Source organism: Bubalus kerabau, chromosome 19, assembly GCF_029407905.1.
Source record: "Bubalus kerabau isolate K-KA32 ecotype Philippines breed swamp buffalo chromosome 19, PCC_UOA_SB_1v2, whole genome shotgun sequence".
NCBI lineage: Eukaryota > Metazoa > Chordata > Mammalia > Artiodactyla > Bovidae > Bubalus > Bubalus kerabau.
This window is the reverse complement of record NC_073642.1, coordinates 35,753,937-35,780,454: the sequence shown is the minus strand read 5'-3', so window position 1 is coordinate 35,780,454 and position 26,518 is coordinate 35,753,937. Positions and strand designations below refer to the sequence as shown.

The 26,518-nt window shown below is 42.3% G+C and overlaps 1 protein-coding gene across 36 annotated transcripts in view; it reads left to right on the top strand.

Annotated features, from left to right (window-relative positions):
* Positions 1–26,518, top strand: part of STXBP6 (syntaxin binding protein 6) — a 266,713-nt gene that overhangs the window by 10,050 nt on the left and 230,145 nt on the right. For 13 of the 36 annotated variants that reach the window (XR_008705487.1, XM_055556291.1, XM_055556296.1 and 10 more), the window contains one exon: positions 5,530–5,595. The exons of 16 other annotated variants lie outside the window; for them this stretch is intronic. Coding sequence is in view for 9 of the 20 variants with exons in the window: in XM_055556289.1 (XP_055412264.1) it covers positions 5,530–5,595 (66 nt within the window). In the remaining 11 variants the exon portion in view is untranslated. Of the gene's footprint in view, positions 1–5,529; positions 5,596–5,723; positions 5,836–26,518 lie in introns of all 36 variants that reach the window. 7 more of the 36 variants (XM_055556314.1, XM_055556297.1, XM_055556309.1 and 4 more) reach the window with 2 other exon arrangements.

Below are 26,518 nucleotides of genomic sequence, written 5' to 3'. Positions count from 1 at the left end.
GGGCTTGGTTTGAGGCTCAGATGAATAGCACTTAGAGGAGGGCATTTGCGCTCTAAGACGAAGAGCCTCTGTAAAATGTTGACTGTCACTCAGCAGCGCTGGCTTGGGTAACGCCGTCCTCTCGGGGTTACATAAGGTGAGCCGTGGCCTGTTAACTTTTGTTCTGTTTCTGTCTCCTTTGTCATCATCCCAAGGGGGAGGAAATAAGAGCATGTGTTTACCTTTGAGTTAAGTTGATGGCTCCTTTTCACTTTCCTCTGGGGAAGAAATTACATGCAAATAGTTTGTAAGATTTGAACAAAACCACAAGTGCTGTGACTCAAACTAGTTTCCAGTCTTCACAGCCTGAAATTCGCCGCTTTCCTAAGGATGGTAATTTTGCCCTATTTCACCTTGTTTGGCTGTTCTGTGGATTGGCAGGTGTGGGTCTTTAATGTCTGATGGCTCTGAAGGAAAGGGCCACTTTGTTAAAGAGCCAGGGCTGAGTGTTTAAACTGGTCCTGCACCAACATCAAGCAATCAAAGATAAAGTATTCAGGTTGAAGCTGAATACATTAGGCTTCATAGGCACGACTCTGTCCTTCCCAAAGGCAGAAGTGGAAATGATCTGATTTCTGAGGCCAGTAAATACGTGTTACACTCTAGTCACCTTTCATAACTACTGTTGGTCAGAGAGGGTAGATATGAACAAGCTGGTCTTTGTTTTTAGACTTCCTAGGAATATGTTGCCTGATAGAGTCTAAGGTGACAGCTAGCAGTATTTAGTGGTTGAGAAGTTAATATTAAATTCTTGAAGAATTTAATCTATCCTATCATTAAGTAGCAGTGAGGAGCTAGGCATAGAGAGCTGGGTGTTCCTGAAGTAAGTCCTTTTAAAATTAAATTCTTATGCAACCGTAACAGTAGTTTAAAAAGTAAGTTGAGGGTAGAAATTTGGTGCTTATATATAGAGCTCAATGCTAAGAAAGTGGACATTTCTCCCAGTATCATCCACTGGAAAATGAGACTTTTTCCTTTTAATTAGATCTTTTCCTGACCTTGCCAACCAAACACCCCCTGGTCTATCTGGTTGATTTTTTTTTTTAAATGAAACAGGGAATGCTGAACTCAGACACCTTATTTATGAACAGCCTTGCTTTCAAACCCCCTTAGACTGTGAATTCCTCCAGAGGCCAGGATCTTCATTGCTTTATCTCCGAGGCTTCGTGTGCCTGGCATGTAGGAAAGAATCAATAAAAATAGGTTGAGCTGGTCAGATGTTTCCTTCTGGGATTCCCCTTTCCTGTCTAGTGTATTAATTTTCCTGACCATATCGTATTTGATTAGCATTTCCCTAGAGGTCCTTGTGTGCTACGATAGTACCTGATTGTAAGCACTTAAGATACTGATTCCTTTCATCCTTCCAGCAGCTCTCAGAGGTAGGTACTATTAGTTATCCTTATTTGACAGTTGAAAAAACTGAGGCCAAGAAAGGTCATGTTGATACCAGCCAGGGTTCTTGGTCTTCCTTAGTCAATAGAAATTGATCAGAGGCCAGAAAGGAAATTGAGGCAAGGCTTTATTGGGGCCCCTGCTGAAACAGGAGGGATTGAAAAGAAGTAACAGGTTCCCTTGCCTGCTCCCTTTGAGCGGGATGAACTAGCTGGTTCTTTATATGGGGTGAGGGTAGGGGTGTGTCCAAGGGTAGGGGTGTGTCCAAGGGTCGGGCTGGAGGAGTGACTTAGGTGGTTTGGCATCCCTTTGGTGGTGCTGAGTGCAAGGGGCATGTGCAGTACCCTGCTTTTGCCTGACACTCTACTTTTGCTCCTTACACCTTATTTTTGCTCCCAGCTCTTCAGAAGTGGCAGTTGGATTTTTGGTCTTTTTGTATCTTGTACATAAATTTGCCCCTACTGCACATGCAAGCAATAATATTTTTAGTCCCTTCAAGTTTCTCTGTATTTTGTTGTTTGAGAAGATGTTTGTCCAGGTGCATGGACTGCAGCAAAGTATCCCGGGTCCCAGCCCATCTTGATGTGATCTGTGTAAGACCTGAAGCTGCCATGTAGAGAGCTGGAAGTGAACCAGACAAGCAGCTAAGCTTCAGGAGACGCCCCTCTCCTCACTACTCACTGCTCCAAGTTACTTGTCTTTGCCTTCCAATGGCTTTCCTGAGCACTGCAGAGAAATGAGGGCAGACACACCTTCTTTCCATCTCCCCTTCTCCCCCACCTCCTTTGTCCTCTGCCCCTTCCTGCCCACTCCCAAGTTCCAGGAAAATGCAACCCTGAATTTGGAAAATAGAATAGCAGGTACAGCACCACGGCCCACTGGTATGGGCCCAGCCCTGGGGGAGGCCATTCACACAGGGGTTGTCAGAATGAACCCCCTTTACCTGGGCGAGGCTGTGACCTCCAGTCTCGGGCCTCTCAGTTTGTCAGGTGAGGTCAGTGCCTCTCACACCTTTACATGCATGTGAATCACCTGTTAAGGCACAGATTCTGATTCACTGGGACCGAGGTGGGGCCTGGAATTTTCTCATAGGCTTCTAGGAGTGTTGATGCCGCTGGTCCTTGGCCCAAGGCTCTAAAGGAGCCCCGAGTCTGTGAGAGGCCACGCCTGCTATTCCAAGCACTGTCCTGCCTGCTGCTGTGCTGTGCTCAGTCCTGTCCAACCCTTTGTGACCCCATGGACTGTAGCTCGCTAGGCTTCTCTGACCATGGGATTCTCCAGACAAGAACACTGGAGTGGGCCGCCATTTCCTTCTCCAGTCTTGCCTGAAACAGGCCTAATTCCTAACCTGGGACTCAGAGGAGACCGAAGACAGAGAGAGAGACCCACCAAAAGTGTAAGTCTCATGAAGGCAGAAGCTTAAGACAGAATGAGAGGGTAACTGGGAGTGAAGGAGATTTGATGCTTCCAGAGGGAAGTGTGTGTATCATTTCCAAACGTGACCTGAAAAGTGTCTCTTATAACAGAAAGCTTATTATGGAGCGACTCTAGTGATCCAGTAGTGAGAAGAGTATAGTAACACCTGTTTGAGTTGATACGAAAATTCACAAAGAACCCATGCTACTGGCCCCTCAAACTCTGGCAAGTAACCCTCCCCACAGCTCCTCAAAGTCTCCCTGAGTCTCCCCAGGTTCTCCCTGCTTTCTAACTGTGTCTGCTATGGTATGCGCCAACAGTCCTGGGAACCAATGTTGGGATACCACTCGTATGAATACAAATTGCTCTCATTATATCTCATTGGAGTCTCATAATTTCCCAGCTGTTTTTATCAATGAGTCATGAGACCCAGGGAGTCAAACTCCCTCAGAACCACAGGCTCCAAGTGACAGAGCTGGGAGCAGGCACGGTGAGGGAGCGTGGCCTGGTGTCTCTTGTTCTTATCTGACCTGACTCTTAGATAAATTTATACCACAAGGTAACTAAATCAGTTTGCCCTGTTTGGTTTTGCATAGGAGGAGGCATCCAGGTAGGTTTGCTTTTTAAAGAAAATGGGTTAAGTTTAACTTACAGAAAGAAGCCCAGATTCCATGGGTGTGGTATAGTGAATTTCTATTCCACAAACACACCCGTTTATTCTTAACAAAGATCGAGAAAGGAAGAGCCACCAGCACCGTGGAAACTTTGCTTAGGCCTGCCCCCTCATGTAACTTCCTTCACCATGGTGGTGCTGTCCTGGCTTTTTAGGCTATAGATCACCTCTGCCTATTTTGGGGTTTTATGTAAATATATTCATCTTTTTGTGTTCTTTTATGCCTAACTTCTTTCCCTCAACATTGTAAGATTCTTCCATATTGTGCAGGCAGCAGTAGCTGGATTATTTTCCACTGTATTGATGTAAACATACCACAACTACTGATTATGGACATTTGAGTTGTTTCCTGTTCTTGGCTATTATGAATAATGCTGCTGTGAATATTCGTATGTGTATATATTTTTTTTTAAGATTTTTTTTATGTGGACCATTTTTAAAGTCTTTATTGAATTTGTCATAATATTGTTTCTGTTTTATGTTTTGGTTTTTTGGCCACGAGGCATGTGGGGTCTTAGCTCCCCAACTAGGGATTGAACCCGCACCCCTTGCGTTGGAAGGCAAAGTCTTAACCACTGAACCACCAGGGAAATCCCCTGGTGGGATTGGTGAGGCACATATGTATGCATTTCTAGTATTTGTGTATGTGGGTGTATATGTAATTCCTGGGTCATTTGATGAAAATATGTTTCCCTTTAGTTCCGATCTCTTGCCTATTTTTCAATTGTGTGGTTCATCTATGAACAATCCTTGAAATCTATACTGATGGAAATTACCTGTCAATGAGATCAGATTATTAGGTTCTCAGACATAATTTCTGGAGATCCCCTCCAGATTTGAACAGGCACTTCACAGAAGAGGGTATCCAAATGCCAAATACATAGGCAAAGACACTAAGCTTCCTACAGTGATGAGAGAACTGCAGATTAAAACCATGAGAGACCTCTATACAACATCAGAAGAGCTAAGAATAATATGACTTATCAAACTAAGCATTGGCAAGAATGTGGAGCGATGGAACTCTCACACCAGATGGAACTATAAATTGGAAAGGCCATATTGGAAAACTGGCTGTATCTAATAAAGGCACAAAATTGATGCAGCCAGAACACTGCGCTGATGGCAAGCTCTGGTTTCCACCTGATCAGATTGTAGACTCTAGGATCTGGGTGGGTCCTCTGCCCGTTGGGGGTTGGGAAGGGAAGGGAGAACTCAAGAGTTAGGCTTCAGGGCAACTGTGTTTCCAAACATGATTCTTGGGGCCCTGCTGTTCAGAGGAGCAGCTGAGGGCCTTCCGGGGCTTTATTCTGTTCTTCTTCCCTCGTGGCTTGCAAGCAGCCACCCAGGAAATCCTCTAAGACATGTTCATGAATGATGTCACTGTGGGAAACCTTATTCTATGTGGGAAATCTTTCTCCAAATGGACACTTAGAGAAGATCTGACCAGAAGAGGCAGAATATTGCTGAATCCTTTAATATTCATTTATTCTTGATCTTAAAATTCACTCATTAGTTTTATCTGAATTAGAGTGGGTTAATGGCTTTGGTGTGTAATATAGAGCTTCAGAAATGATTCCTGAAAAGAGCGCCCTGGGGAGGATTGCTTTCTGATAGACTCTGGGGCACCCAGCCAGCCCTGAGATGTGACGGGCCTGGAAGAGACATGATAATATGCTTAGCCATCCCAGAAGCTTGTTCTCGTCCTTCTTGGCTTATGGACTTCAACAAGCCATCCCCTATTCCACTGAGCTTGTGAAAGTTGTCTAAAAGTTGAGTATATTGAACATAGAAGCTGCAACCTGTTTTCTTGTCTCGAAGCAGTAGCAAAGAAGTCTCTGGACTTCTCTTGAGACCGCACAGTAGAATGGTTTTCTCTGTTTGATGGTTTCTTTCTTTCTAGCACCTTCGATTCTGCACAGCCTTGGTTTTCAGGGCAAAGCCCTGGGCTGTGGGTAATCCGATAGCCAAAACCATTTCCTAAACAAATTACAATTTGCTTTCATTTATAGTCACCCAGATTTCCCTGGATAAAATGAGGCTTCTGCAAAAGAAATTTTTAATGGAAACCTGCACTGGTAAGCTACTCATTTTCCTATCACATTTAATTCCTGTAGAGTATTCTAGAGCAGGTGTGAAGAGCAGGTGTTGCTGCCGTCCCTCGGTGACTGAATACCTGATGCAGCCTCTTTACCTCTTTCCCCAGCAGATTATGTGACCCCGTGCACGCGTGCAGGTTGAACACCTCAGATTTTGGACTTGGCTGAGGGACGTCTGAACTTCTTATTTACCTCCTGCCAAGAGAAAGGAACTTACAAGTAGTGCTTTGTGTTTTGAATTTTACAGTGTGCTGAGTAAACACAAGTTATACATTGTGATGGGAGGGGTAAAAAGGTTCGCCACGTCTTTTGTTTTCTGAGTGGGTGTAACTAAATGACTAGTTCCTGGATGTGTTTCTAGGATGTAGGTCACAGTCTCCGGCAGAGCGACAGTAAACGTTTCTCACCTGTGTTATCTTACAGTTGCAAGTGTCTAATGTTCTTTTTATCCTAAAATGTTTTCATCGAAGTTTTTCTGTTTTGATTTAATACGCCTCTTGATTTGGTAATAAGGAGCTCACTTGGGTAAACACCCGTGGCTTTTTAAATTCTCTTATATTAGAGATGAGGGCATTGAGGCCATACAGTTCTACCATGAATCAGTAGTAAACCAAGGACTCTTAATTTCTGTCTTTTGTTCCTCAGCTTATTATGATTTTCTAGAACTGTAAACTATTTCAAAGAGGCTTTGTTTTAAAATCTAGCAGTCAGTTTAAGGTCGTTCTTACCTAGTAGTTGTATTTCCTTGGCTTTATCGTAACCACAGCTTTAAAATGGTCCAGTACAAAGAGAAAACCAAGCCACGACTTTGTCTTGTTCTAAAATTAATATAATGATTTATAGCTCTATAAATAATATTTATTGAATTTGACAGTATTATTTATATGTATGAGTAAATAATTTTGAAGTGTACCAGTATTTTATGTCTGTCCACTTGGAGGAGATTGTATCTGTGTTGAAACGCACAGTCCTTTCTCTATCATCTTGGTCTTTGTGAGGGATGAACCCTTGGACTCACGATTTTTCACTCTGGGTTTGTGCAGGAAATCAGGATGTGTCTAATTATCTTATAGGGTGTCAGGAAATTCTCAGTAACAGTTGATTTAGATCCACTTCAATTAAAAATAAAAAACACATCATATATCAACAGAGTTTTGTTTTTTTCTTTTAAAGAAGAGACTGGAGTCCCTGAATCAGATAAGCAGTTTCAGAGAGTATGGGGATTACTGCTTTAAAGGTTCAGGATGAATGGATAAAGAACTGACCAGGTCTGTCTGTCTTCATGTGCCCTGGTATATTGATGCTGTCTGTAACTGGTGATCTGTGATCTCTCTATTTCCCTTTAAAAGCTGTCTGTTGAACATCAGTTGTCTCTTCTCCTGACCAACTCAGTGAGCATTTCTTCTTTTCTGTGCTGCCTTTAGAGATGACCTTATCCAGTTGAAGAACCTTTGATGCAACAGCATCTTATTCTCAACTCAGTGTCTCAAAGAGTCATGATTAACTGGCAGATATTGGCTTCAAAAAAGAGCAAGACACTAGTACTTAGAATCCACAGGGCTTATGGAGTCAGTGTGCTAAAAGGAGAGTTGGAAAGCATGTTGAACCAGGCTCCCCTAGTGAGTTGACGAGTACCTTGGTTTCCTTTGCCCATTTGGCTGCCCCATGAAATGGAACAACAGACTGGTTCCAAATAGGGAAAGGAGTAGGTCAAGGCTGTATATTGTCACCCTTCTTATTTAACTTATATGCAGAGTACATCATGAGAAATGCTGGGCTGGAAGAAGCACAAGCTGGAATCAAGATTGCTGGGAGAAATATCAATAACCTCAGATATGCAGATGACACCACCCTTATGGCAGAAAGTGAAGAAGAACTAAAGAGCCTCTTGATGAAAGTGAAAGAGGAGAGTGAAAAAGTTGGCTTAAAGCTCAACATTCAGAAAACTAAGATCATGGCATCCGGTCTCATCCCTTCATGGCAAATAGATGGGGAAACAGTGGAAACAATGGCTGACTTTCTTTTTTGGGGCTCCAAAATCACTGTAGATGGTGACTGCAGCCATGAAATTAAAAGATGCTTACTCCTTGGAAGGAAAGTTATGACCAACCTAGACAGCATATTCAAAAGCAAAGACATTACTTTGCCAACAAAGGTCCATCTAGTCAAGGCTATAGTTTTTCCAGTGGTCATGTATGGATGTGAGAGTTGGACTATAAAGAAAGCTGAGTGCTGAAGAATTGATGCTTTTGAACTGTGGTGTTGGAGAATATTCTTGAGAGTCCCTTGGACTGCAAGGAGATCCAACCAGTCCATCCTAAAGGAGATCAGTCCTGGGTGTTCATTAGAAGGACTGATGTTGAATCTGAAACTCCAATACTTTGGCCACCTGATACAAAGAGCTGACTCATTTGAAAAGACCCTGATGCTGGGAAGGATTGAGGGCAGGAGGAGAAGGGGACGACAGAGGATGAGATGGTTGGATGGCATCACTGACTCAATGGACATGGGTTTGGGTGGACTTCTGGAGTTGGTGATGGACAGGGAGGCCTGGCGTGATGCAGCCCATGGGGTCGCAAAGAGTTGGATGCGACTGAACTGAACTGTCCCCCTTTTCCCCCATCTGTGGGGTGGGGTGCTGCCTTGGGTGCTGAGCTCAGACAGGCACAGAAGACTGGTCTTTGTGCTGAGGCATGTTGAGCTTTGCTTCTCTATTGGCCACCTTCATCCTTTCCCAGCTTTCTCTCTTGGTTGTCATTTGATACTATTTTGGATGGCATGAAGTACCATGGTAGCATCATTCATTTCCATTCTTCTGTCCTTAAAGTGTCCTTCTCTTGCAGTCATTCTTCAGATTCTAGCCACCTCTTTGACATCTTCTGTGACCATTAAACTTGTACTCTGAGGCAGAGTTGGTCTTGTACTCCTCTGCCATATATAACTTAGTGTGTTCAAGTGTGATTATTTGCTTGCATGTATAGACTGAACATTTGAGGGATAGGCCTGTGGCTTGTACATCTTGTATCTTTAGCATGTTGCCTGGTATATGATAGGTACCCAGAAGAGGATGGGTGGATGGGTGGATGGAGCACATTTGAAGAGAACTCTTGAAAAGGGAGAAAGAATACATTTTTAGGTAGGATACATGGGAAAAACTTCAGGTAAGGACAAGAGAGTTGTTTATGCTACATAGCTACTGAAAAGATGTATCTATAGCAGAGGATAGAAATATGTGCTATGGAGAATGAGCTGTGCCATTTATTTTTCAGAGTAGAAACCAAGTAATTTGCAAGAGCTGACATTGCAGTCATTTGACTTTCCTTCTTGAAAGCTCTGGGATCTTTATTGAAAGATCGGCTTTCTTATGTGTAAAATGATATCCTACAAGGTAGGTTCTGTTATTAATGTGAGGATCAATTGAGACTTTCAAAAAGGGCTTTCAAAGGGCTCAACACCCTGCCTTGTCTGTAGTGAGGGCTCGGTAGGGTAGATGGTAGCTCCTGCTGTTACCATTGGCCTTTGGTGTGTGATAGAATTGAGGTGCCTGTTAGAAATGTTCTCCCACTCCCTGAATAAGAAATTTAGATTCTTATTAGTAACCACAAAATGTGTGTCCAGGTCTTAGGATTCACTGGGAATGGGATTATGTAATTTCTTTTCTCTTCCTACTTATTTAGTACTTCTTTTTAGAAAGGAAAGCACCTATCAGTTTATTAGGAAAGCACTTGCTTCTAAAACAAATTTTTCATGCAGGGCATTCATGGGATTCTTTCTAGTTGTTTAAAAAATAATACATGTATATATCTATATTATGGGCAAAAAACGCAATTCTGTTCTTTCCTGCATTTCTGGACAGCAGGGGGTATGCATTGCTGTTTCTATTTTGGTACGGAAGCAAGGTGTGTTGGTCTGGGCTGCTTGATTTTGGCTTTTGAAGGTCATTGTCTATGTATATTTCTGCCACCACAATTGGAAATACATTTAGGAATCAGTGGTAGGAGTTTCTAATAGTGCTTACACAATCGTTCGTACATTCGTTTCCTACTCTGCTTACTGCTGCTTTTCTCACCTGTCTTTCAGTGCTGGATCCAACAATTATTACTATTTTTCCCCCTTAATATTCTTAGAAGCTAATACAGTTACCAGTGATGAAGACTGCATGTGCCTCTGAACTACTTTTTCTAGAACATTTTACAGCCTATCTGTTGCTGTTTGGGTACGTGGCCACTTTTACTTGTTGCCTAATATAGGTCAGCCCTGCTGTAGTGAATTTCTGAGCACACGAGAAATGGACATGAAGGCGCCATGTACATACACCAGGTGATATGGATTCCCCCATCCTTTCTAATTCCAAAATCCAAAATGCTCTTAAAGCTCTCATAACCCATTGGGTGGCAAGACCTCCCTTGAGCAAGATTCTATTTATATTCTTCACTTATCTCCTTTAGTGTCATTATTTGTAAGTTTTAGTGTGGAAGTATTATTGTTCTTGAGTATGAAGTACTGACCTCCACTCTTCAGAGAGCATGAAGTACATACTACATTTCTAAAAAGCCAGAATTTTTGCATTCCAAAATACTTTTAGCCCTATGGATTTGGATAAGAGATGAGGACCTATAATATTTTTATCAGGGCTTCCCTGGTGGCTCAGACAGTAAAGAATCTGCCTGCAGTGCAAGAGACCCAGGTTCGATTCCTGGGTCAGGAAGATTAGCTGGAGAAGGGAATGGCAACCCACTCCAGTATTCTTGCCTGGAGAGGAGTATTCTTGCATGGATAGAGGAGCCTGGCAGGCTATAGTCCATGGGCTTGCAAAGATTTGAACACGACTGAGCGACTAATACTTTCACTTTCTTTCATAATATTTTATCAGCCTTTTTTTTTTTTTAGTTGACAACCTTCCCCTGATATTCTCCCATTGTCACTATCTTTATGTGATATTCAAATGAGGATCTTCCTTGCCTGTCATTCAAGCAGCATTTACTGAGTTGCTATGGGTTGGACTCTGTGCTAAGAATGGGGAAGAATAAAGTATTGGCTCTCTTTGCCCTGAAGAAGCTCAGTTGTTGTTCAGTTGCTAAGTCATGTGTAACTCTTTGTGACCCCTTGGACTGTAGCACGCCAGGCTCCTCTGTCCTCCACTATCTCCCAGAGTTTGCTCAAATTCATGTCTGTTGAGTTGGTGATGTTATCAAACTATCTCACCTCTGTCTCTCCCTTCTTCTCCTGCTCTCAATCTTTCCCAGCATCAGGGTCTTTTCCAGTGAGATGGCTCTTTGCATCAGATGGCCAAAGTATTGGAGCTTTAGCTTTAGCATCAGTCCTTCCAATGAATATTCAGGGATTCTCCTTTGAATAATCATTGGAAAGAGGAGCTCAGACTCATGATCATGTAGAAAGTGCTATACTAGCCAGTCTGTGAGTTCCTGGCTATGGTAGGATAATCACAGCCAGTAACTTCACCAAAATTGCAAAGATAAAGAAATATGGAATAGAATGTGATCAGGGAGCAGTTATATATTTGCTGTGGTCTTTGGGCTTCCCTGATAGCTCAGTTGGTAAAGAATCTGCTTGCAATGCAAGAGACCCGATTTCTATTCCTGGGTCAGGATGATCCAGTGGAGAAGGGATAGGCTACCCACTCCAGTATTCTTGGGCTTCCCTCGTGGCTCAGACGGTAAGGAATCTGCCTGCAATGCGGGAGACCTGGGTTCTATCTCTGGGTTGGGAAAATCCCCTGTAGAAGGGAAAGGCTACCCTGTCCAGTATTCTGGCCTGGAGAACTCCATGGACTGTATAGTCCATGGGGTCGCTAAGAGTTGGACACAACTGAGAGACTTTCACTCACTTGGAAAGTAAAGTCAGAGATGGGGCTGCAGAGGAGTCAGTTCTGGAAAAGCCTTATCTACCAAGCTAGACAGTTAAGAATTTATCTTTTGGCTGTAAAGATTCTTTAAACCTGAGAATGAATGATTGGATTTGCATTTTAGTTAGAGCCCTCTGACATTATCTTAAGGGACCCCCAAAGGAAGTTGTTGAAATATTCTGGGCAATAGTCCTATAATAATTACATTGTGCAGTAGAGTACTTTAGGATTTGCAGAAGACTTTCCCCAGCCTTAATTTCTTTTGTAGTAGCCTTGGGGGATGCGTAGGTAATAACTAAGGAAACATTTCAAGAAGTGACTTTTGCCCTAGGTCATATCCAGCAACCGACTATACCAGCTCTCCTAATTCTGTATTTGTTCCTGATTAAACATGATATTAAAATATTTAATATACTGTCCAGTTACTGAGCATACTTAAAGGTAATCTGCCACCCACATATCTTTTATATTGGTACTTGATGAGACTGTCAGCTCCTTGAGGAGTTCCAGAATTAAATTTGATGTGCCTTTGGCACAAAGCTTACAATAGGCACCACCAAAAATTTGCTAAACCCTTTCTCCTCCAGAGCAAACACAGTCCTGGAAAGAAGGAACATTTGTGAAATCAGAGGGACTGTCATTTTACTTGTTGTGTGTCCTGTCATGTGTAATTATTAGGCAGTTTCTGTATTTACGACACAGCACTGGGTGCCGTGGGGAAGGTGAATGCAGAACAGTTAAATTGAAACTACAAAACTGTCATGAATTAATATTCTGTCTTATTTACATCTCACACCAAATTTCTTGGCTTTTTGTAGCACTTTTCCTTTTTAAAGGTTGCTAGGTCTTGAAATCAAAAGGCTTCTTGCACAGACTGATTGGAACTATTAGGCTTACGCATTTGCTTTGCAGTAATTAGGTATAACATGGCACATTTCCAAATGGTTATTTTTGAAACAAGGAAACAAACAAAATCATTACATAGGCATATTTTATTATAAAGGAGTGAAAGTTTTACCTTGACTAGATGCCCAGTAACATCACCTCACAAGTGAAAACCATCTTGTGATTCATACTTAAAATTGTCAACTGTGAATTTACCCTACTGAGTTAGCAGTGAGATTAATGATCTAATCTTTTTCTTAACATACCTTGTATGCATCGCTATTTATGCTAGCAGTATTTCCTAGGCTGTCTAGGAGTTACAGAAATGGTCAAGGTCTAAATTAGTCTTAGTGAAAGTGAAAGTCGCTCAGTCGTGTCTGACTCTTTGTGACCCCATAGCCTATACACTCCATGGAATTCTGTAGGACAGAATACTGGAGTGGGTAGCCTTTCCCACCCTGGGATGGAACCCAGTTCTCCTGCATTGCAGATGGATTCTTCACCAGCTGAGCCATAAGGGAAGCCCAAATTAGTCTTGGAGTCCATATCAATTTTAAAGTATTTATTGAGTTGATTCAGTTCTGATTTCTTTTACCACCTTTGTATCTGAAAAGCTTTGGGGGCCGCAGAAGAAATTGTCGAAGTTATTCAGATCCAGGGACTAGACTTGGGGAAAGAAAAATTAGGAAACTGATCCCTGTGGGTTCAAGTCCAGTCTTCATCTTATTAATTACAGCTTTGGTCACGTGTCTGAACCCCTTATCTGAAAAGTGAGGCTTATGATAATGTTTTTCAAAGATTCTAAGACATACATTTTTATCTGAAAACAAAATGTATTTTACAGTGTATTATAGATTATGGTTTAATTTTGGCGTTTTTGCTTAATATCGGGCTTCCCTGGTGGCTGAGCGGGTAAAGAATCCGCCTGCCATGTGGGAGACCTGGGTTTGATCCCTGGGTTGGAAAGATTCCCTGACAAAGGGGATAGCTACTCACTCCAGTATGCTGGCCTGGAGAATTCCATGGACTGTATAGTCCATGGGGTTGCAAAGAGTTGGACACGACTGATAGTGATCTGTGAAATGATGATGCATCTCATAATCAGTGATTTCTTATGTTTCATGAAATTTGGTCATAATTTGCCTTAGCAACCTCTTCAGTTGTCAGGTTGACTCAGATATGTTTGCTAGAAAACTACAGCTGTGCCAACACATAGGCAAACAAAAGCACTGTCCAAGTTCCCTGGACAGTCTTTCCCCCCTTTTTTCTTTAAGATTTATTGATGAATATTTATTTTTGGGTGTGCTGGGTCTTCACTGCTGCACAGGTTTTCTGTAGTTCCGTTGCGTGGGTCTTCTCTTCCTTGTAGTGCACGGGCTCCTCAGGGCAGTGGCTTCTCTTGTTGCAGCTCCCAGGCTCTAGGTGTGCAGACTTGAGTGGCTGTGGTGCATGGACTTAGTTGCTTCTTAGCATGTGGGATCTTCTCAGACCAGGGATTGAACCCGTGTCCTTTGCATTGGTGGGTGGATTCTTAACCACTGGACCACTAGTGAAGTCCCTACTTTTGGTATTTCTGATGATACTTTATTTCTATCTGTTTTAAAAATAAATTGAAAAGAGATGGAAAATGAAAATTTAGATGAATTAAAGATATCAAATGTCTTTCTTAAATATTTGAAATGACAGAAGAATTTCAGTTGACTTACAGTTCAGCTCCCTGAAAGACTGTGTTTTTTCTTTCAAACAGTACTTCAGTCATAGTGATCTTGCCTCCCTTTCCTTTCTCCTCCGACCCCTACCCCAAATAAGAACTCTGAGTAAGGTCAATTTTGGATGGGAGGGGAGTAGGGGCTGAGAAGGGTATTAATTTCATTTTGGGCAAACTGAATTTGAGATGAGTTTGAGGCATCCAAGTGAAGATGTTGAGTAGGCAGTTGAATTTGTGAGTCAGAGATAAAAATGTGGTATTTGGGGTATAGAGATGGTAGATGAAGGCCTGAGCTTGGATAAGATCACCTAGGAAACGGGAAAGGAGGATTGGAACTGGAGGTTGACAAGCCACCTTCAGCCAGCAAACCTGTTTTATTTGGCCTATGCAGTGTTTTTAAAATATTTGAACAAGTTGCTGTAGCATGTTTATGTTTTTTTGGCTGCCCCAAATATACTTTCTCTTTTGATGGCAGCACCCTAATTTCCTTTTAAGAAATACCTTGTCCTCCAACCTCAGACCTTAGCCTTATATAAGGCTCTTCCCCTGACTCCAAATAAACTATATGACTCAGGGCTGGCCGGTCATTCCTAAATCGTCTAGCCATGTGATTGGTTCAAGAATGGTTTTGTAATCCAAGCTGGCCCAATCAGAGGAGATTTTGAGACTGAGGGATGGGGGTGTGTGTGGGGGAGGTGGTGGGTAGGGGAAGCTCCAGAAGAGAATCTTTCTTGTTTTCTGCTTAAACCTGGCAAGATGTGGTCTGGAGATCTAGCAGTGCTCTTGCTGCCATAGGGTAGATCTCATCTGAGAATTAGGGACATGAAAAATTCAGATAGAGAAACTGGTTCTGATCATGTTGATTAAACCCAGTGGCCAGCTGTACCTCTAGGCTTTGCAGTTTAATAAGCCAGTGCATTCTGCCTTCGGTGTAACCCAGGATTTCTTTTATTTGCACCAGAAAAAAATCTTAATTGCCAAGATTTAAAAATCGTGAATTTTCATGTGTAGATCAGGATTTTGGCTTGAACTACGTAATTGTTGTAGAAGGAGTATCTGCTCTCCACTTTTTTCTAGTCTGTACCTCTCTCTACTGTGATCTAACCCTGATGCCTTGGGTCTGCTGCCAGTTACCCTGCCAGTTCTGCTGTTTTTATTTTTAATTATTTATGTATTCATTTTTAATTTTGGTTGTGCTGGGTCTTTGTTGCTGTGCATGGGCTTTCTCTAGTTGTGTGAGTCGGGGCTACTCTTCTTTGTGGTGTACAGGCTTCTCATTGCGGTGGCATCTCTTGTCATGGAGCATTTGCTCTAGGTGTGCGGGCTTCAGCAGCTCAGCACAGTGGCTCAATAGTTGTGGTGCTCGGGCTCAGTTGCTCCCTGGTGTGTGGCATTTTCCTGGACTAGGGATTGAACCTGTGTGCCCTGCATTGGCGGAGAAGGCAATGAATGGCACCCCACTCCAGTACTCTTGCCTGGAAAATCTCATGAACAGAGGAGCCTTGTGGGCTGCAGTCCATGGGGTCACAAAGAGTCGGACACGACTGAGCAACTTCACTTTCACTTTTCACTTTCATGCATTGGAGAAGGAAATGGCAACCCAGTGTTCTTGCCTGGAGAATCCCAGGGATAGGGGAGCCTGGTGGGCTGCTGTCTATGGGGTCGCACGGGGTCGGACACGAGTGAAGCGACTTAGCAGCAGCAGCAGCTCTGCATTGGCAAGCTGATTCGTATCTCCTGTACCCCTAGAGAAGTCTTGCTGTGTTTTAAATTGTTGACCTGAGAGGAAAGTGAGTCGACTTTGTTTCACTTAATTATACTACTTGATTGTCCCTGTGGGTAGTTGGCTTTTAGCTGCGTCTATAGAGTGAAAAGGGAAGGAGGACCTAGGTTTGAGCTTTGAAGAGTCTGAACCCTATAAGACTAGGTGGAGGAGGATAAGCTTGCAAAGAGAAGGAAGCCATGGCAGCAGGGAAAAGAGCATTGGCTGAAGAGTCCAAAGTAAGGTGTATTTCAGGGAGAGATTGATCAACATAGCCAGATACTGTCAGGATGTCAAATGAGATAAAGAATGAAAAAAAAAATTCTCACTTGAATTTGGCAACAAAGAGATCGTTATTGATCCGACCTGGAGCTGTTTCAGGGAGTGGTGGAGCCAAGCCAGGTTGGAATGGGTTGGAAAATGAATGGGATGGAAAAATGGGACATATCCAAGAAGAACAATCTTTATTTTTCCTGTGAAGGAAGCAAAGAAATAAGGCACTAGCTAGAGACATTTGAGGTTGAGAGTGGAATGCTTTAAAAATAGGACTCGAGTATGTTGAAGTCTTGATGGGAAGGATCTGGTTGAAAAAGAGAAGTTGACTGAATAGAGATAGAGAGAAGAGACAAGGGATAATTGATGATGCGAGTCTGAGAAGGTGAGATGGAGTGGGATCTAAAGCCTCTAGAGAGGTTGACCTTGGATGAGAGGAGGGAACTGGATGCAGCAGGAGGGTAGAAGCTGGAGGTTGGAGGTAAGTTAGTCTGATAACAGGAGGTTACTGGTCCATGGGTTTCACTTCTCAGTTAGGTGGTGATGATGGTGTCAATGTCAGAAGGGGTGAAAGTCAAGTAAGAGTTGGCAAATGCATGGGTGGGTTCACCCAGCATTGTAGAGGACTTGTTTGTGGTTGGTGCTCATGAATGTTGGGTGACTTTCTCCAGTGCCCAGGTACTCAGCTGTGGGCACAGACAGAGCTACTGTAGGCATCTGCTAAGGCTAGGGTTTGGCATAAGAGGAAGGACAAAAGGCTGAGCAAGGTAAGTTGAGGGCACTTGATGAGAGTGTCATGGAATGTGCTCTTTGGAGATGTTGGCCTTTAGAAAGGAAGTTGAGTGAGGAGGGATGTGAAATGAAACCTCAGTTGAGGCCCAAATGGTTGATCACAATGAAGGGGGTTTTAATAAGGAAGCCTAAGTGAGGATGTTATAGTCAGAGGAGGGATGCTGGGTGATGGGGTCAGGGGGGTGCAGGAGAGGTTTCGATGGAGGTGAGGCAGGCAAGGGAACAGATCAGAGTGTCAGACTCTTCGTGACCCTGTGGGCTGTAGCCTACCAGGCTCCTCCATCCATGGAATTTTACAGGCAAGAGTACTGGAGTGAGTTGCCATTTCCTTCTCCAGGGAATCTTCCCAACCCAAGGATTGAACCCAGGTCTCCTGCATTGCAGGCAGACGCTTTACCATCTGAGCCACCAGGAAAGCCAGATGGATTTTGGATATTCAGATCTCCCCTGCTCATTGCAGAACTAAGAGAGGAAAGGAAGATTTGGGCCAGGGTTCAGCATAATTTGTAATTGGGTTGCTGTTTATTTATTTATTTTTTTCATTATATAGATATTTTACTTTATTGTATACATATTAGATACATAGTTTAAAAGGAATAAAAATCCTACTCTCTAGAACATGAGACAGTAAATAGAACAAAGATTGACACTATTATATAAATGAAATTCATGAACATAAATAAGTAGTGATTTTTAACTATATTTATATTATGCAGTTTTAAAACTATCTAATCTTTTACAATGACCAAATCCTTACTTGAAACTGTAGAGTTGATAGAGGATATATGCCACTTAAGTATTAGTTTGGAGACTTACAAAACAGTTTTACTGGTGGTATTTATGTGTGAGAGGAGTCCTACTACTGTGTATGATTATCATGTTTTAGGAGACATGATTTAATGGTGAAGTTTTTATACTAACATTACAAGGAAGAAATCAGTTTTAAGTTATTAGTTATTTTAGAAATACTACTTAAACTAGAATGACATTTATGAAATAGTATATATTCCTTCTCTAATTCCATTTTAATGGTCTATATAAACTGTTATCAAACGAAGCGATGGGGTTAAAATATTTTTAGTATTTTAGATAGTCAAGTTAGAAAAGGAACTTAAGAAAGGAACTCAGACTTAAAGTTCCAAAGACCCATCAGCTTTGGCACGTTTTCTTTCTTACCACAAATCATTTGCCCTTAGAAATGGAGTAGTTAACTGTCCTTCTTATGACCTTGGCTATAATAAAAAGAAAGCGGTCAAGAGACCACAGATGCAGCCACCGGCACTGATGGAGAGCAGCTGTGAGCAGGCAGGGACACAGGAGACCGCAGAACTGGGCGACAGAGTGAGCTAATTCAGTCTTAACAAATCACCTATCTCAGAGAAAAACTCGGTCTGTTGAGATCAACAAGGCAGGATTAACTTTCTGCCGTGAATACTTAGGTACTTGGCAACTCCTGACCTAAAGGACATACAAAACCACAACCAACCAACCACTCTTGGAATATAATATAACTCCATTCCTTATTAGAACTTCACTCCTCTTCTGCTGGGTCAGGTTCAGAGAACATTCCACACAGGGCTGCGTTGGGGCGGCACACGAAAGCATCAGTTTCTGGGTTGCTGTTTAATAAGAGGAGGTTATCCAGTTCCTCTTCATCTCCTTCCCTTTGATTTCAATGGAAATTCCTCTGAAAGAGTATATTGAAGCAGTTTGGAGCCTACGTCTGTTTTTGCAATATGGCCAAAGAGTGATATTAGGAAAACTGTGTCTTCAGTCACTTTGTTTTAGTACAGAAAATGTAACTCATTTAAATCTCTTGAATTCATCAAATTGCCGGAATGATTTGGTGCTCGCTTGCCTTCCATAGTCGTGTTGCTTCTGAAGGTGACTGAGGGTGTACTCAAAACTTTTAAGAGGTCAAGTTTAACTTGATCCCTGTGGCTCTCTCTGCTTTGAAGGGAGGGTAAGTGTAAGTAGGAAGCTATGTCAGAAACATCTGTCATCATTTGTAATGTGTGTTGTGGTTTGGCAGTTAAGTGAAGTCGTGCAAGCCCACCGGTCGGTAGTTTAAAGCAGTAATCTGAGAGCTCAGAAAAATACTTCTCTGAATGGTAAATCATCGGAGCCAGCGTTGCTGATACTTAAGAGGGAAAAGGGTTTGGAAGGCTCACCAAGCAGGGGAAAAACAAAGTGCTTGGGTTTGGGGTTAATAAGATGCTAAATCTGACAATCTTGAAACAACCAAAGGTTTTGATAAAAATCCCCTAAGTAATCAGGATGCAAGAAGTCCAGAGTCTTAAAAAAAAAAAAAAAAAAAACTGAAGCATGTAGGTTTTCAGATACAGCATCTCTTCATCACTGACTCTGAAAAGATTAGGTAAACGACGGAGCATGGGGCAGGAGGGTCCATGTTTGCAGGCTGAGGACTAATACCAGAAGTCCCCTATCCCTCAGAGCCCTGTTACGGAGTGAAGTGTTTTCCAGCCCAGAGCAACTCTGCTGCCAGCCAGCCACCACTCTGCTCTCTGAAGGTCTATTTCCTTATTCTTTCCCAAGGAACCTGTTTATTCATCCCTACTCTTTCCTGTACTTTGTCCCGTCTCAATGCTCCTCTTTGCTTTCCTTCATCTTTCATCCATTATTTCCCTGCCAGTGAGGCCAAAGTCCAGTACAATATGATGCTAGCTCTTTCTTTTCTCTGACTCCTTTGTGTCTCTTGTTTTTGTATCTTAATAAGTTAGCTTTTCCACTGATTTATAGACTATTACATTTGTGAGAGATCTTGGATTTTTTTTTTTCCCTCAAACTGTTTGCAAAACAAGAATCACTTTATCCAACTCAAGTCTTAACAGTCTGCAAGTTCCTTTAGATCCTGGTGTATTCAAGAGTCTGGAGAATTGGGTTCTACTGTCTGGGACTTCAGGCCTTTAAGGATTGCTTCATTTTCCTCCAAAAAAGAGAACAAAGCATTGCTGATGAGCACTGCATGTCCTTGACATCTGCTGTTTTGTACTGTTTTACCCAAGCAATAGCTTCGGCCTTGCCTTGATCATTTTTTCTTGCTCTCAAAATAGCGAAACCACCTGCTTTGTTCTTTAGAATTTTTTTTTTTTTTCGACAGGCTTAGTTCATTCTCAAGAGAAGTCTTCTTGTGGCTTATTAATTTCTCCTGTACCTCTGTGTACATCTTTACTAGGTGGTAGTGGCAGTGTTCAGTCGCTGAGTTGTGTCTGACTCTTTGTGACCCCATGAACCACAGCATACGAGGCTTCCCTGTTCTTTGCTATCTCCCAGAGTTTGCTCAAACTCATGTCCGTTGAGTTGGTGATGCCATCTAACCATCTCATCCTCTGTCATCCCCTTCTCCTCTTTTCTAGCATCAGGGTCTTTTCCAGTGAGTCAGTTCTTCACATTGTATTGGAGCTTCAGCATCAGTCCTTCCAACGAATATTCAGAATTTATTTCCTTTAGGATTGACTGGTTTGATCTCCTTGCTGTCCAAGAGACTCTCAAGAGTCTTCTCCACAGTTCGAAGCACCACAGTTCAAAAACATCAATTCTTTGGCTCTCAGCCTTCTTTATGGTCCAACTCTCACATCATATATGACTCTGGAAAAACCATATTGTAAAGGTTATGAAGTGGGAGATGAGGTGTAAGTCTACCAAGCATTACTTCTTGAGCTCAACAGAGCAGAAGGGAGCTGAGTTAAATTGTAGCCAAGGAGCCCTTTCCTCCTTAAGATCCTTTAGGAGAGTCTCGATTGAGCTTGTAAACTGCCAAGAACACTGCCTGGCACAGGGTAGGCTGTCAATGGTAGCTATTCTTATTGGGTCTAGGTGGCTGGGTCAGAAAGATCCCACATTAAAGAAGCTTATCGACTAAGAACTTATCTCCTACATGAATTGAACCTCAGGATTTTCATGTCATGGTAATTCTGTCTACTGAGGCCAAACCATAAACAGAGACTTTAGAATCACAGGGTGTTACAGCTGGCAGGAAATAGCTTTCAGCCTCCAAAATATTATATAGAAGGAAACAGGCCTAGAAAAGGTTGGTGACTGTCCCTGGGGCCATACCATTTATATTGGCTTAGTGGGATGAGGATGAAGCTCTCTGGACACTGAAACTAGGATTTTCCTACCAGACCAAGGTATGTGACTCTGAAAAAATCACTCTTGAGGGAAGAACATAGTAAAACAGGAGGAAGGGATAGTGTCTGTAGGGCGCCCTAACCTTGGGTGACGATGTCAGAGGAGCATAAATTTAGCAGTTTGACCCCTGATATTTCACCACATTGCTCCTGTTGGATGGTCAGCCACTGTGTTTGCTCCTTTAAATTAAATTCTGGGTCAGTACTTGGAAAACCAATAGGGAGTGGGAATCTAGGGATAATGAGAGCTTCTCCGGTGGCTCAGATGAATCTGCCTGGAATGTAGAGACACAGATTCAATCCCTGGGTTGGGAAGATCCCCTGAAGAAGGAAATGGCAACCTGCTCCAGTATTCTTGCATAGAGAATCCCATGGACAGTAGAGCCTGGCGAGCAACAGTCCATGGGGTCGCTCAGAGTCAGACGCGAGTGAGCCGTTCACACTTCCACTTCCCATAATATTAAAGGTCACAACTTGACAATGCATTTGAAAAAGAGAGAAGACTCTGGGTTCAGAGAGGCCTCTAGGTCCTGTGGGAACTCAGGTTCTAAGTCATCACTGCCGGGGCCTGGGATTGGGCACTCAGCATTAGTTGTGTGAAGCAAGTGAGGAGCCCCTGGCAGGGGCAGCGATCTGTGATGTATGGAGAACTTCTGGGAGTCCTGCCTTTGTACACTGCAGGAAGGATGTGAGAATAAAACAGTAATATATATATTAAAAAAAAGCAGCACAGTGATTACAAAGCAGAAAGGAATCCATCCAAAGATCAGGGGAAGAATGTGTTTTCTGAAACTATTGACATTGGGGGCAGAGCATCATGGGGATGTATGTTGTCGAGAAATCCCTTGTCTCTTTACTCGGGGAGAAGACCTGCTAGTGACACACACTAAGAGCGAAAGTTCAGGGTCGGATATCTGAGCCGACAGAACAAGCCCTGAGTCTGAGCTGGTGGATGGCAAGCTGAGGTTCACCCCCACACAGTTTGGGTTCACGGTTGGAAATCTCAACTGCTGTGCTGGCTGTCTGCTCCTGCTCAGCTGTCTGCTGTGATCCAAGCCCTGGGAGAAGCAACCAGGTCCAGATTAAGTCCTCCTGCTCCCTGTTGCCCTGCTGGGGATTCCTTAGAGCCTAGTAAGTCATGAGTTGCATGATGGCCTAGGGCCACCCATAATTTTTAGGTCCCCATGGAATCTCGATCTTTTAATGCACTTGCATCCTTTCCTTATACCATCAACCTGTTATCTTGGTGACTGAGTACCAACTGGTTTTCTCTGCCCTTTAGAGATGTTTAGTTAAACTTGGCTCAACCCAGAGCCTCTTGTGATTGCACCCCTCCCTGTGTCTTCTTACTCATACCTTTCTCTGCCACTGAGCATCTGTGTCTTGATGTTCTGTCTCTGTCACTCACACTCACGTGTGTTCTGAGTACAATACTTCCTCCCATACCAGTTTCCCCAGGAAACCGCATCCTATCAAATAGACTTTTGTGAAGACTCAAAAGGTTACAGTTTGATGTCTGTGATCTTTCCCAGCTTTACTGATTCTACCCCTCCTTCGTAATCTTTCTCTCTTGAATATCAAAGTTCTGCCCACGTGGGGCAATGATGGGACAAAGAAGAGTCCTAACTTTTATACCTTAACAATGAGCACAAATATGTATTCTCTATTTTCTGAGAATTCTAGTGAATAAAAGATTTGTTTCATTACATGCACTTCAGCTTGGGTGCAGATATATACAATCAGAGATATCTAGGCCATTGACTGTGCCTTTGTGACTCCATGGACTATATATATAGCCTGCCAGACTCCTCTGTCCATGGAATTCTCCAGGCAATAATACTATGAGAGTGGATAGCCATTCCCTTCTCCAGGGGATCTTCCCAACCCAGGGATGGAACCTGGGTCTCTCGCATTGCAGGCAGATTTTTTACCATCTGAACCACCAGGAAAGTCCAGTTACTGGACTATTTCCTATTATATGCTAATCATCCTTTTATTGCTTACTCAGCACTATACACTGTGCATCCAGGCAGCACTTACCTCATATTTCTTTATCTCCTTTATCTACCAGTTTCTCTTCAATGTAAGACTTACTAACTTTGCTTTTAGCTCCCATACCAGTTTCCATGTTTTTAGAGACCAAAGCATGTGTGAATCTCATTCCGTCTCCCCTTTCCCACTCTTGTAGCCTGGAATATAATGATCTTGGGGCTTTTTTTTTTCTTTTCCATTTTCATGTCCTATTTCACAATCCAGGAGTCTCCCTTTTAGTACAGCACACTAGAATTTTCTTTTGAGTAAATTCTGTGTACAGTGAAAGTCACTCAGTCGTGTCTGACTCTTTGCAACCCAGTGGACTATACAGTCCATGAAATTATCCAGGCCAGAATACTGGAGTGGATAGGCATTCCCTTTTCCAGGGATCGAACCCAGGTCTCTTGCATTGCAGGTGGATTCTGTGCGAGCTGAGCCACCAGGGAAGCCCAGTGCTGTGTATGACATGTGAATATTGTTAACATTTGTGTTCCTTTCTCTAGAATCATGTAAATTTCCCCCCATCATTCTTATTGTCATGGATTTCCTGAGTGACTTCTTTTCTCGGAAGAGCCATGAGAAAATTAGTAGAATTGGAAACTAGATCCCTAATTCAGAGAAATTTGTGGGGATTAGGGAGTTACTCTCTTTAATTCTGGGTATTGCCGAGGTTCAGGGAGTTAGGAGTCTGCTACCACTCATGACTGGGACAAAGTAAAGAGAAATCTAATTCCATCCTTATTTTTGCTTTTTTGTTTTCTTTCCTAGAGAAAATGTTAATTTCTGCTCTGGGGAAAATAGAAGAGCCCAGGTTTAAAATAGATTACAGTATTCACTGATGAGGCTAAAGAATTGGAATTTTGTAAAATTGTTGTTTCTTGGATGAAAAAGGGACAAGAGGGGATGAGAGAATTTAAAAAAAAAGGTGTATTAGGTCATAACAGCAATAGCAGGTGGCATTTATAGAGCATGTATATGTTAGGCACTGTCCTAAGTATTTTTCCATTTCTCATCTCAGGACATCTCAGTACAGCTCTATGACATCCCCACTGTTTATTTTATACAAGAGGAACCCATGCTGCACAGAGAGGTTAAACAGCTTACTCAAAGTCACCCAGCTAATACATGACAGATTGATGATTTTCACCTTGGCAATCTAGTCGAAGGCTCACGCTCTTTATTTCAAGGTTACAGAGCTATACGTTGAGTCATTTTAACTTTTTCCCTCGCTTTGAGTACAGCCTCCCACAGTATATATAAAGCACAAGAGAAGTGGCAGTTTCAGCCTTTTTTTCTTGTTGTTGTTTGTTTATTTAATAGCAGGGTTAAAAAAAAGGCAGTGTGCATTCTAAATCAAGTTTAATTAGACCCGTATGGAAAACATAACAATTATCTATGCCAATTTTCCACCGTTTTTCATGTTCAATTATTAATAGATATGGGTGCACATATTTTTTCATTTATTTTCAAAATGAAATGATTGAAGCAGGCCTAGGATTCAAAGATCTTGCCTACTTTTTAAAGAATCGTTATCTTAAAGGCACATTTGGTCTAGAAAAGAAAAAAAATCTGTTTTTGTTTGTGAGACACAGCTTCCCTTAGAGAATATGGTGTTATCAGGTGTGGAATCCTGGCATGACACTGCCTCTTCCTTTCGCTTCTTTGAACTGATGGAAAGGAGTGGGGTGGGTGGGGGAGGGGAGGGTGGTGGTGGGATATATGGATACACAGATAGTTACAGATGTATATCTCCAGATCAGTCCAGCATTTGGACAGAAGGCCTTTCATTAGGTCCCAGACAGCCCTGTTTGCCCCCAGCTTCCTATGCTGAAACTGAGGTGTTAGAAGAATCTCAAGAAATTTTCTTGGGATATGTTGTCCAAGGGTGATTTTTTTTTAAAATAGCATCTCTCCTTTATTTTATAGAGGAAAAGATAATGAAGGGTATCTCCCCTTTCCCAAATATAAAAAAGGGCATTTTTCTGTTGTTTCATGCTGCTGCTGCTGCTGCTGCTAAATTGCTTCAGTCATGTCCAACTCTATGCAACCCCATAGACGGCAGCCCACCAGGCTCCGCCATCCCTGGGATTCTCCAGGCAAGAATACTGGAGTGGGTTGCCATTTCTTTCTCCAATGCATGAAAGTGAAAAGCGAAAGTGAAGTCGCTCAGTCGTGTTCGACTCCTAGCGACCCCATGGACTGCAGCCCACCAGGCTCCTCCGTCCGTGGGATTTTCCAGGCACGAGTACTGGAGTGGGTAATTTAGCTTAAAAAAAAAAATCCCTCAATGGTAGTTTAAAATATTTTCTTCATTATTATAACATTTTTCCTTTATCTGAGCTGTGGATAGGATCACAGGAATATGACAAATAAAATATACTTACTATTGAAAAACAGCTATCTATAGAGTTTTGCTATTAGAGATGATTGAAAAACAGTTTATTAGGTTTCCTTCCACATTCAAGCTAATATAGTAATTGCAGAAAATTTGGAAAATTCAGAGAAATGGAAGCAAGGAAAAGCATACTCCCATAGTTCCTATACCCAGGAGAAGGAAAAAACTTACCGTTTCATGTGTATTCTTTACCTTTTTCTGTGTTGAGTTATTGTTTATGTTTCTCGGTTAGGATCACACTGTAAATGCAGTGTTGTTTCCTGCTCTGTTGGAAAGATGCCTCAGATTCAGAGACAGCAGGCCCAGGGCTTCTTTGGTAAACCTGCCCTGTCACAGGTCAGCTGGCGACTGGGGTAGTGGGGTACCCCCAACACATGCTGCAGGCTCCAGGCTGCTGAGTGCTGGGTGGCAGAGAAGTCCTGCCTTCCCAGCTCACAGACTTGATGGAGAAAACAAGCAGCATTTTCATGACTGCTTCTAGCTTTTGGTGTGGAAAGTTTCAAAGATACACAGAAATAGCACATTACAATGGGCCCTATGTGCCTTTCTCCCAGCTTCAACAATGGTCAGTTTATAGCCATCTTGCTTCATTTAGATCTCAACCTCTTCTCCCTCACCCTGGACTATTTAGAAGCAAATCCCTAACATCCTATTATTTCACTAGTAAGTATTTCTACATACCTCTCTGAAAGATTCTTTTTTCTTTTAATACTGTCATTTTATTATCATACTTTAAGAACTTCTATAATATAATCAAATATGGACTATCTAGTCAGTGCTCAGATTTATTTATTTTCTTCATTATTTTTCTTTTTTTTTTTTAGAATGTGTTTGAATTTTAATGACTATCAGTTAAAAACAAATAGATATATGTCAACATATATGAACTCCAAGTAACCAAAACCACAAACCTACAATAGATACACAAAAGCTAGTGAGAAAGAACACAGGCATACCACTAACTAGTATAATCAGTTCAGTTCAGTTGCTCAGTCGTGTCCGACTCTTTGTGACCACATGAACTGCAGCACACCAG